The sequence below is a fragment of the Lissotriton vulgaris genome, chromosome 6 (assembly GCF_964263255.1).
Source record: "Lissotriton vulgaris chromosome 6, aLisVul1.2, whole genome shotgun sequence".
NCBI lineage: Eukaryota > Metazoa > Chordata > Amphibia > Caudata > Salamandridae > Lissotriton > Lissotriton vulgaris.
In genome coordinates, this window is record NC_141694.1 from 1,865,441,572 (window position 1) to 1,865,454,612 (window position 13,041).

Consider the following 13,041-nt stretch of genomic DNA (forward strand, 5'->3'; position numbering starts at 1 on the left):
TTCAGCAACCCAGCCTGCACTTGCTTATTTAAAGAAACAACGATCGTCAGTGTAAAAAACATCATTATAATTTTCATCCTTTTCAGTGCCTGTAATATATTTTTTGTTCTCACTCTATGAACATAATTACTAACGCAAAGTTCAAGGCAGCAATTATGTTCTTAGTAATTTTTTACACTGACGATCGTTGTTTCTTTAAATAAGCAAGTGCAGGTCACGTAGTCCACTAGGAAGCACAAGTAGTTTCAGGTGATCGGCTGGTTTATTTACAGAGGGGCGGAGCATGTAGACTTTTAATGGTGCTTGAATGCATGGCCAAACATGCGATAATTCCTTGATTGCTAAATTTTCTAGCTTGCTGGGTGGATTTCGACGATTATGATTATGAAGCACTTTTTTAATATTTTTAGACTTTTGTAAACACAAAAAGTGAATAATTTATTGTTGAAGTACAGACTTCTGTGTATGTTGTGGAAAACGTTATTTATTTGGCAATGATGAATTTTCCTGTAATTAATTTCATAGTGACCCCCGACGAAGAGCTCATGTTACAGCCCGAAATGCATTGGGTTTGAAATAAAGTGATGCTGCTCTGAACTACCTGTTGTCGTTTGGATCATATTTTCGAAGAAGTCCGGATGGGCACACGCAAATATGAAAAGCCTCCAACATACATTTTGATATAGATGTGGAAAAAAAGAAAAAAACATTGGAAAGACTTTTGATCACTGGATTAATTTGGAGAAATGTGGAATGTTTAAAAGTTGGTTGGATAGTTCATCCAGTTATGCAGTGCACTTGGGAGTGGAGCGTGGAATCTGCGCTCCCCACTTCTGTAGTTATTACAGTGCTAGGGCTAGCACTTCCCAGTTTTGCACGAAACACGCTAAATAAGGTTGATTATAAGATTAACATTTAAAAATAGGTGTGCATACCACCCCTTTCATGATATAAATACATTAGCCCTAAATGTTGGTTTTGCACCCGGGACAAAAGACATTTTCGAATAAAGAGTGAGACAGATTGAATATTCCACGTCTGGGAAAACGCAAAGCTCAAGGCAGCAATTATGTTCTTAGTAATTATGTTCTGTGATCCCACCACACGGGACACCCAACCCCGAGTCGCCCCCTCACCTCTATTGTCACCTCACCCCGCATCATGTCCGCGTAGGCGCGAGGGGTCCCCAACAACAGCGTCCTTGACAACCGAAATCCCGCCCCTCTCTCCTTTGCAGGGTCCAATCAGGTGGAAAGAAGGACCGGAAGGACTATCCTACGACCCCGGAAGTCCCGCCTCTCTACAGACGCCCGGATACAGAAAAGACGGAAGGAGAGAGACTGACGCCGTCGAAGGATCGTGGCAGGAGCTTTCGGCTAGAGCGGTGACGGACGGAGAAGGCGGGAACGGAGACAGCGAGGAGTGGTCCGAAGAGTGGTGGAGTCCCACGGAGGGAGCTGAAGAGCGGCCGTAACTCGGAGGAGAGTTACGGCGGAGCGCGTGAGTACCAGCTCCCCTCTTAAGCACATTAGGTGCACTGTGTACATATTAGGAATCCCCTACCTGTGTAAATTTGTTCCTCGCTATCCTAGGCACGTCACCAGTAGGCACTAGGCAAATTGTATATACGCACTTAGCACTGTATAAAGCGCACCCCTTTCCCCACCACCCTGTGCACTTCTTGTACTTCCCCTTCCAACTCTCGCCCGTACCTTCCTCCACCCATACCTCCCTCACTTCCCTTTCGCTTCCTCACACGACCGGGTAACGGTGACGGGATCGGATCTCGAGTCCAAGTAACTAACGGCTCCCTTTCTTCTCTTATTGCCCTCCGAGGTGTTCTCCGACCATACCGAGGCAGCTACACGCAAGACCCGGACGCCCATCTGACCCTCGGAAGAATCGGCCAAACAGAGAAGAAGACGCATACCCGGCCCGGGGTTTTTGGACCTGACCTCTTTCCCTGTCCCCGCAATCCACTGTACAAAGACTTAATAAATCCCTATCGCTCACTATATCCGGCCTCCTCGCCTGATTTTCCAGTCCGCCGTACGCCCACGATCACAGTTCATAGAGCGAGAACAAAAAATATATTACAGGCACTGAAAAGGATGAAAATTATAATGATGTTTTTTACACTGACGATCGTTGTTTCTTTAAATAAGCAAGTGCAGGCTGGGTCGCGTAGTCCACTAGGAAGCACAAGTTGTTTCAGGTGATCGGCTGGTTTATTTACAGAAGGGCAGAGTATGTAGACATTTAATGGTGCTTGAATGCATGGCCAAACACGCGATAATTCCTTGGTTTCTGAAAGCGTTTGCCGAGCGACCACATGAAAAAGAGGAAGCAGGTAAAGTGTGTAAAGAGGGTTTGAACTGCTTTGTGCTCGGAGTTTAATACAAACCAATTATTAGAATACTGAGGAATATGACATTCAGCAGAAAGCGAAAGATGAATTTAGAGTATGCTCTATGTAATTAGAGGGTTTCTGCACAAAACTATTGGGGACATGGGGTAACATTTGTTTATTTCATTTTAAATTTTCTAGCTTGCTGGGTGGATTTCGACAATTATGATTATGAAGCACTTTTTTAATATTTTTAGACTTTTGGAAACACAAAAAGTGAATAATTTATTGTTGAAGTACAGACTTCATTTGTATGTTGTGGAAAACGTTATTTATTTGGCAATGATGAATTTTCCTGTAATTAATTTCATAGTGACCCCCAACGAAGGGCTGATGTTACAGCCCGAAATGCATTGTGTTTGAAATAAAGAGATGCTGCTCTGAACTACCTGTTGTCGTTTGGATCATATTTTCGAAGAAGTCCGGATGGGCACACGCAAATATGAAAAGCCTCCAAAATACATTTTGATATGGATGTGGAAAAAAAGAAAAAACATTGGAAAGACTTTTGATCACTGGATTAATTTGGAGAAATGTGGAATGTTTAAAAGTTGGTTGGATAGTTTATCCAGTTATGGAGTGCACTTGGGAGTGGAGCGTGGAATCTGCGCTCCCCACTTCTGTAGTTATTACAGTGCTAGGGCTAGCACTTCCCAGTTTTGCACGCAACACGCTAAATAAGGTTGATTATAAGATTAACATTTAAAAATAGGTGTGCATACCACCCCTTTCATGATATAAATACATTAGCCCTAAATGTTGGTTTTGCACCAGGGACAAAAGACATTTTCGATTAAAGAGTGAGACAGATTGAATATTCCACGTCTGGGAAAACGCAAAGTTCAAGGCAGCAATTATGTTCTTAGTAATTATGTTCATAGAGCGAGAACAAAAAATATATTACAGGCACTAAAAAGGATGAAAATTATAATGATGTTTTTCACACTGACGATCGTTGTTTCTTTAAATAAGCAAGTGCAGGCTGGGTCGCGTAGTCCACTAGGAAGCACAAGTAGTTTCAGGTGATCGGCTGGTTTATTTACAGAGGGGCGGAGCATGTAGACTTTTAATGGTGCTTGAATGCATGGCCAAACACGCGATAATTCTTTGGTTTCTGAAAGCGTTTGCCGAGCGACCACATGAAAAAGAGGAAGCAGGTAAAGTGTGTAAAGAGGGTTTGAACTGCTTTGTGCTCGGAGTTTAATACAAACCAATTATTAGAATACTGAGGAATATGACATTCAGCAGAAAGCGAAAGATGAATTTAGAGTATGCTCTATGTAATTAGAGGGTTTCAGCACAAAACTATTGGGGACATGGGGTAACATTTGTTTATTTCATGTTAAATTTTCTAGCTTGCTGGGTGGATTTCGACGATTATGATTATGAAGCACTCTTTTAATAATTTTAGACTTTTGGAAACACAAAAAGTGAATAATTTATTGTTGAAGTACAGACTTCTGTGTATGTTGGGGAAAACGTTATTTATTAGGCAATGATGAATTTTCCTGTAATTAATTTCATAGTGACCGCGACGAAGGGCTGATGTTACAGCCTGAAATGCATTGGGTTTGAAATAAAGAGATGCTGCTCTGAACTACCTGTTGTCGTTTGGATTATATTTTCGAAGAAGTCCGGATGGGCACACGCAAATATGAAAAGCCTCCAAAATACATTTTGATATGGATGTGGAAAAAATGAAAAAACATTGGAAAGACTTTTGGTCACTGGATTAATTTGGAGAAATGTGGAACAGTTAAAAGTTGGTTGGATAGTTTATCCAGTTATGCAGTGCACTTGGGAGTGGAGCGTGAAATCTGCGCTTCCCACTTCTGTAGTTATTACAGTGCTAGGGCTAGCACTTCCCAGTTTTGCACGCAACACGCTAAATAAGGTTGATTATAAGATTAACATTTAAAAATAGGTGTGCATACCACCCCTTTCATGATATTTATGCATGTATTACCACACCTATACTTCCACGCATTTGCATGATCGAACATTTTCTCTGACCGCATTAATAACTCTAAACTTTAGGATAATGCAGTTTGCTATATTTTACATTTAATTTTAATATGGTAAATTTCATGACTGAGAACTCTTATCCTTACTCCAAATTGAATGGAATGCCATTTTTCATATAATTCAAAATGATAACTTCCCTTATTCAAACAAAACTCCTAAAGCTAAATTAAATGACATTAAATTAAATTTAATGTAGTTAAATTATTGTTTTTATCACAAAGTAGTGTTCAACTCCACCCATATTTCTATTCTATTTAATTAAATTGACAATTTACTGTTCTCTGACCGGAATGAGGGCACACCCGAGGCATCTCTTTTCTGAAAGGCTGTTGGTAAAAGTGATCTAAGGCCCAATCACTAGCCCTACTAGAGGGAGCAGCATTTCACCTGAGGGGCTGGAGGAACTAGGAAACTATGTGTACAATAAGCTAACCCTCCATGAGGGGCATCATTCAGAAATAACACATGTGGCCAATCCCTTGTAACCCAACAAACTGAGCTATTGATCATCTTAGGAGGTCCCTCTTGATTGGTCATCGTCCTCAGTGGGCCCATCTGTAACTATGTCCAACTATGGTCCTCCAAAAATCCCTGCCCCTTTTATAGACCCCTTTTAATGTTTATTGTTAACCTTTGTACTTTGTGAAATCCCTGATTAAGAATCAAAATAACTGTACCTATTTTCCGATGGCTTTATTAAAGTTTTACTGCAGAAATATGAGGCATAAAAGCTGTTTTGAAGACACTCACCCAAACAATAATTGATACCACTCTTAGATGGAAATGACTTGTAATCACATACCAAGAAATATAAAATCTTCACCAAAGAGCAACACTGTTATGATGTTGTTTCCTGTGGGGTTCTACCTTTTATGTACATGGACGGGGCATCTTTCAATATAATGGAATGTGACTATGTAAGAGGCAAGCCTTGTGACATGTTAGGGTGCAGAGGTGGTTTAGCAGCACAGTGAGAAGCTGTTGGAGTCTGGCTTGTCATGCACAGGATTTAACCTGCTGAATAAACATCAAGTGTTCCTTACACTGAAGCCTCCAGTTATGTTTGGATGAAGAACACAAGATACACCTTTTGAGAATGTAGAGGAGCGCAATTCAACATACAAATCACCACTGACCCAACAGAGAATCTCAATGATCCTGTAAAGACACATAGGCCTTACCTTGAAACCAGGAAGCGCAGGACCCAGTTTGGTGCCATGCCCCCTCACATTTTCTGGAGAAGAGGAGGATCTGGCAGGCTGAGCAAAGGTCAGCTTGACATACACTCTTCTTGTTCAGGTCAGGCAGTCAGGTGCTGGACATGTGCTAAAAGCACAGGCTACTGCTGGCTGTCTGACCTGAGCAGGTTGGAGCCCTCCTTGTGAAAAGGGGGAGTATCACTGATTTCTTTGTTCGTGAGAACTTCAGTTTTAAGCCCTGAAGTGCCCAGGGCCTAATGTCAATCAGTAAGACTGCGTCACAGAGTGGAGTGGGGCCAGCAGTCTCACTGACCCCATCCCTCTCTGTAACAAGTGAGGGACTGCTGCCCAATGGAAACAGCTCACAGCCAACTTCAAGCAAACCATGGTGTCTGGCACTTGGATGTTTGGGGGGAAACCACATGTGCCCCCGAGAAACATAGTGGGGGCCCACAGGGGATGGGGGCACTGCTAGGTATACAGACATTGTAATTCCTACAGTGGTGCCTGTGCAAGTACCGCCTTCATTGTAGGGAATTATATCCGACCGCTGCTCCAAGGGGCTCCTTGAACCTGTTCGAGGCAGTGGTCTTTTCCCCTGTCTGCTGTACTCCATCTGCCAGCATCTTAATCTGGCAGTCCCGCGGACTGCCACCAACAGCTTGTTGTTGGTGGTCGTGCTCTACATCCTTATGAGGCCCATAATGAGGGATGAAAACATGTGGAGGTAGTCTTTTACTCTCTGACTACCTCAGAGGTTCCACAAGCTGGAAGCAGGGGTCTTACACTGTGCTACAGGCAACACATTTTGGGATGGCATTGAGACTGTTCAGTAAAAAAATATATAATTTCCGCAAATATAATTCATAGGTATCACCCAGTGATATAGATAATATTAATTAGGCCCTATACAAGGGCATTCATAGACTGAAACATTAAGATACTCCATACCTAAATGCCTCTGAATATCAATATTCCTTCCGCTGCTTTTAGGCGCTACCAAGGGCGTGTGCTGATGCACAAACTACATCTGGCGTTGAGTTGAAGAGTAGCAGTCATAACGCTTGCCACCACCCATATGTTCCTTAACCCTTCCTACAGTGAAAATATTAGGATGGGGTCAGACATGATTTCTTGGCTGGTTCTTTCACATGAGCTCTTAGTAATTCATTCTGCCCATGCCAGTTTCTCAAGTTAGATCACAGTCATCTCCAGCACTGGTAAGACCCTTACCTGCTACAGCTTCTAAACATTTATTACCGCAGTGTTTGCAGCATTTCTTGTTCAGTGGGCAGTCGCCGTCATCCTGGCACTCTGGGTCAGACAAAGGAGGCTTGCACTTGGCCACAGCAGAAGGACACATGCCAGGTTTGACTGTGAAATTCAAAACAACAACCATAAATACTGCTATTCTGAGCTCTAAAGCTACGTACTATGTACACAGGTGTGCCCCATAGCAAAGTAAGTGGCCTTGGGAAAGCCACAGTATTTTCCTGTGAATCAGCATTAGCTTCTATAAACCTCACTGAGTAGTTTGAACAAACCAGGCCTAAACAAGCTCTAAGATGCTTAAGAGCTAAACAAAAATAAAAATAAAAATAACATTACTTCAATGACTTGTTAAAATAAAAGATGAAATGCATAAAATGATAAAATACAAATACATACATTAGTTCAGTAAAATTCAAACACTCCCATTAGGGCATACCCTTTAACAACCACAAGTTGTTTGCCAAGATCAATGAACTGTAGAGTTGAGGATTACTGTTTAATAAAACTCGTTTTTAGAAAATGGTAATCCTGGGTGGACAACCTAAGGCCAAGAACGTTTTTGATTGAATCAGCCTCAATGACGGACATGCCCTGCCATTACGATTGCTTTGTAGATTACTAACAAATGTTTTTGTTGTGATGGTCCCAATCTATTGCGCAGTAAACAAAAGCGCTTTGTGTTAAAAAATAGTTACTGACTGTGACTCATTGGCACAAGTTGCAGCTGGGAATACACTAACGGAGATATGTACAAGGAAGTGTCAGAGCGCAGCATTAGCTCCCTTGGATTAACACAGCACTCCGCCAGATCTGAAACGCATGGCTGCAGCCTATTTCCAGGAACGTGGTTCAGCCTTGCGTTTCCCCCTGCAATGGCACTAAGTTTAGCAACTTAGCACCAAGGCAGGCACGCTTGCACCATAGATGCAAGGGTGTCTGCGTGAAGGGGAGGATTGTTTATGTGCAGGAAGTGTTCCCTTCCTGCAGATAAACAATCCTAAAATGCCATTCTGTCACTTTCATGCTTTATGCAGCACACATGAAAGTGACAAACTGGCCTTTTTTAAAGGTTTGTGTATGTACAGGAAGGGACACTTTCCTGTACATAAACAAACCATAACATTTTGCTTTTCCCATGTGGGCTGCACAAGGCAGCCCACATTGAAAAAGCAAAAACAAGGAGAAATAATGCATTTTTCTTTGTTTCACTAACTTAACACCAGGTTTTTCCTGGTCTTAATTTTGGTGCTGCCTCCTATGTACGTCACCCTTGTACATTGGGGACAGCGTTAAAATGAATGGGCGTTACGGTGGAACGCCCACACAACACCCACTGCTCACCCCTTTCACGCTAACCATAGTTTGAAAGGGACCCTTACGTACAAGGCAGCTTTCGGACACATTAACTGGCTTAACGCTGCCTTGTACCTAAGACGCAGCCCCTATCACCACCACAACGTCGGTAAACATGACTTTATGGTGGCGATAGGGGATTTTGCATATGCGCCTAAGTTCATAATGATGTCTCATGTCCTCGGATAAAATTGTGTCCTTTCTCTTCTGCTCTTTTGCTATCCCATGGCCGATATTCAGGAATATTTTACTTTGTGCAGGCAGTTGTCCCTTGCTTAATATTTACTGCAGCTCGGTGGTTACCACATTGCTTAATATTAACAGGAGAACCTATTGTTTAGAACACGTGTGGGCCTTAAAGTCCACCACACGATGTGGAAGATCTTTACACATTTTCTATTGAGTGGTGTGTCCTTCTGCAGTATCTTTTCCTTCTCAAACACAAATATAGATGCTTTGTAATTGGGAATGGTCTGAGGTGCTCCAGCGGGCTCAAACCTTGTTTGGCATATTTGTTGACAACGTTCGCAAAAGAAAGAGAAATGCCCCTTCTACTACCTGTACAACAGTATCTATCTGACTGTGTCTTACTTTCATGTTCCTGTCATTAAGTGAGTCAACAGCACAAGTCCTTGGCCCTGGACTAACACAACTGCCACGTTGATTCCCTTCTTCATGATGTGCTTTCATGACCCTGTGAAGCTGTACATCACTTCCATCCTGTAATACATTGTCCTTGCCACTTTGTAAAACAGTGAGCCTCGCCATGTCATCCAGTGGTTTAATCCATTTGTATGAGGATGCTCTGGTGGTGTGTGCCCACTGGGTAGAACAACATGTTTTGCATGGAGAAAGGCGGTTTGATGGATCAGCCCCACAGGCAGGACTTCTCTCCAAGGAGGAAGTTTTGATGGATCAACCTGTGCATCCACCTCACCTTTATTAGAGTTTGGGGTTCACTTCAACTCAGATTTTTGCATTGTCTTTTGAATTCAGAACTGAATTAGTGCAGCCACTATGCAATCTCCACTTTCCAGATTTTTTCTTTGCATGACACACCCTGCCCGCTCTTTTTCAATTGCAAAACACATCCTAAAAGTATTTTTATTCTATTGACATGTTTCTACCAGCATTACCCTTAAGGTTCTCTCAACTTCTGCTCTTGAGATGCAAACATTTCTCATGAAGAGACCAGGAACAGGTGCATTTGGAAGGTGTTTGATCTTGCAAGAGAGTCCTATAAATCTTCGGTCACCATAAATAAAGTCTGTATTTGGTGTCAGACCACCGAAAGCTGATCCTAAAAATTAGCATCAAGAATCATTTCAAGGGGGAGGAGCTACGCTAGCAAGCAAGATGGCCGCTTAAGCTCCCGGCTCCGCCGACCTCCGCCAGCAGCTCATATATCCTGCAAGTCATCCTGATTTCACACCGGACCCCCGTATGTGTGAGGAGTAGCTGACTCTGAAGGCGCAATCCCGAACTTTTTATCATACCGGATGACAGAGATATGCCGTGTTTCATTCTTGGCCTACCCCGGAGCTGAAGCCGGGGCCTCGATTTCCAACCCATCCGGGCTGGAGTTGAACAACATCGGCTGGAATCTTGGGCTTTGTGCGGTCTCCCGAACGGAGATATAATCTTCCCGGTTTTTGACGGCGACTTGGTATCCTGCCTGCAACACACACGCTACGGCGTGTCACATCGTTTGCTGGCCCCGTATCCGACACCTGGAGACACAATAAGCTTGCCATGGGGGTGCGGACGGGAGCCCTGATCAGTGGCGAAGGAGTAACATCGTGAGGTGAGAGCGCCTGTTGTTGGTGTCCGCTCCAGATTTCCCTGCTACCCCGGAGAAGCCGGCCTCCGAGGGTCTGCATCCTATCTGTTGCTGGCGGCCATTAGAGCGCTCCACTCATAGATCATCGTCAACTACCGGGCACTTTCGGAAACGATGGACGATATTTGCCGGAGACCGGACAGTGGCTTTTTGTCATCATCGCAGCCAGCGGTGCTACCAACGGAACATCGAATATCCGACTTCGAGGTCCCTGTGCAGGAGCCGGGCTTTCTTGGCGCTGCGGATTCCTATAATACAGATCGCGCGCCCGTGAACATTGTCAGCGTTCCCTGCTTGAGCTCTATCTCGCCGAACATCATTATGGACAACCTTGACTGCCTCAACCAGATCACCTGTGACTATTGGAGAGCTTTATCATCCTGCCACGCTTTTCCTCGTTTGCTTTGTGTAGTCTGTGAACTTTTATCCTTTAATTGGCTTGCTTGTACTGACTTGAATTTCCATGAAAGCTTTACCGCTCTTATTGCTGCTGCGGCCTGGTTTCCAATTGCTCCAGTGAACACTCGTACTGGCCAGGGTTAATTGGTGGGGCTTTTCAGGACATGGGACAATAATGTAATCGGTTGCTGGGAATGTGACCTGTGAACTGCGGGAGTCGGGTGGTATGTTTGATACTTCCCCGGATTGTTTGAGTATTTCGCTGCCCTTTCTTTTGAATTTGATTCCGGGGGGTCACATCGAGTCAGTGAGCGTGTGTTTGTGTTTCTCCTCCTCCGCTGCTTCCTTCTTTTAGGGATGCTTCTGGGCGACAGGCACGCTGCTAGTGGGTTAGGCCGTAGCCATTGCAGGGGTGCAGGGTGGTGGGGGTGTTTGTTATTTTGCCTTTGTTTTGTTCTATGGCCCCTTTTTTCTTCTCTTCTCTCTTTCGGGTATTCCTCTGGGCGACAGGCGCGCTGCTAGTGGGGTAGACCGTAGCCATTGCGGGGCAGCAGGGTCGGGGGTGCGAGGGGGGTTTGTTATTTTGCCTTTGTTGTGTTCTATGGCCCCTTTTCCTTTTCTTTTTCTTTTTCTTTTTCTCGCGGTGTCCGGTCGCGATAACTTATGGTTTCATCCTGATGTATGTGAGTGGGCGGGGTATGGAGTGGGTGGATGTGATGATAGATAGGTAGCTTAGTTCTCCACCATCAGTGACCTTCTTGGCGCTTGCATTTCTACTGTTGGCCTATTTTGATCCACGACCGCTTTTACCACCTACCCGCATATTTTATACTTCCAAATGTGTAGCTACGGCTATCCTGTATTTTCTTCTTTATCTCGTTCTGGAGGGGGGTTAAATATAAAATGAAACCTTCCTATATCCTTTATTCGAAATGTTTCCGACATATCGTCTGTCCTTTACCGCTGCCGGACCCATGGGTTGTCGGCTGAAGAGCTGTGTGATTGGCATTACTGATCCGTGTTACATGCATGTGGTACGGGCCCCTGCCGGTTACTTTTGTATCTTGTGTTGAACAATATAATAAAGGTTTTCAAAAAAAAAAAAGATTCATTTCAAGTGCACTTAAGGACTCCTGCTTACTGTACTCAAAGAATCACCAGATGAGACTCAGAAATATTTGTGATGGCGGTGCGTACTATTGTGGTGCAGCACCAATGCAAATTCCAAGCAGGAATTTACAAACACCACCCATATCAACAATTGGGTGGCTTTGCATGAGATTTAAACCCATAAGTAACACAAGAAATCACATAGCCTGCCTTGTATACTTTGTGTCAGGGATACATTAAATAAATGGAGCATGGCTATTCCTGTTCATTCACCCATGTATTTTTATGCTGACACATATTTTCTATATTTTCTAGCCTTACTCTATTCTGGGGTCTCAGAGTTCACATGCTGATGATAATATAATTTGTTTAGTAGACTGAGTACTGACCTTTCTGGTAGGATAGGAGGAAATATTTTCAGTGTTTTCAAGTTTACTGAGTTGTGACAATATGTCTGTTTGCCATTCTATGCTCCTAGTTAGAACATGATACCAAAATCCTATTAATTAAAAGCTAGATACACCTTAGTTGTCTAGCATATGGTACTTTTGCTAAGTGCAGGAACTCAAAGTTCCATTAATCAGTATAAATAGTCACAGTAAGTCATGCACCTAGGAGGTAGTTTCTCAATTATATAAAAGTGGTTTTAATTCCCTTCCAAGCATGTCCTAATTCTATTTTACCTTATCACCTTCAAATGCAGTCATGAAATATGTATAGCATGTGGATTGAATCTGTTCTTAGCCATCCAATACATATTTTAGCTGATACTTCATAACCACAGATTTGAATGAGGTGTACGCATTGGACATTGAATTTCTCCATATCGGTGTAGCTGGTATGATGGATTGACATAAGCCACTCCTCACCCAAGATGGATGTGATACTACCCAGTTTTTGCAGATTTACCATCTGGCCAAGAGGATCAAATAATAAATAGGTTTCCTCTGTGCAGGTGGAAAGTTGGTATTATATCCGGCATTTATTCTAAACAACATTACGAATTTATATTTTTTCTTGAAGACAGCAGACTTGACAGTAGAATTGACTGATTTTAGATACTTCCCATAGGTTTTTCAACTCTGGAATCTCTATGTTACCACCTGGATAACAACGCACACGACAGCAAACAGCTCTTCAGCATCGTAAAAGAACTCTCCAACCCCAGCGCCAACGCCAACGACATCCCGCCCTCACAAAAACTGTGCGACTCACTGGCCATCTCCTTCCACCGCAAGATCGCTGCCATCCACAACAGCTTCAACACCACGACCGCTCTGACTACGCCAGACTTCACCTCCCCTGCAAACACCACCAGTGCCAACTGCCTGACCTCCTGGTCCAACGTCAACCACGACGAGACACGCAAAGGCATGAACTCCATCCACTCCGTCAGAAACATGCCCACACCACGTATTCAACAAAGCAGATGCAGC

General features: G+C 43.5%; 1 protein-coding gene across 5 annotated transcripts in view; it reads right to left on the minus strand.

Annotated features, from left to right (window-relative positions):
• The window catches only part of LOC147709688 (uncharacterized), a 180,222-nt gene that overhangs the window by 29,115 nt on the left and 138,066 nt on the right, over positions 1-13,041 (minus strand). For all 5 annotated transcript variants that reach the window (XM_086928203.1, XM_086928202.1, XM_086928200.1 and 2 more), the window contains one exon: positions 6,865-7,005. In XM_086928203.1, the coding sequence (XP_086784329.1) occupies positions 6,865-7,005 (141 nt within the window). The remainder of the gene's footprint in view (positions 1-6,864; positions 7,006-13,041) is intronic.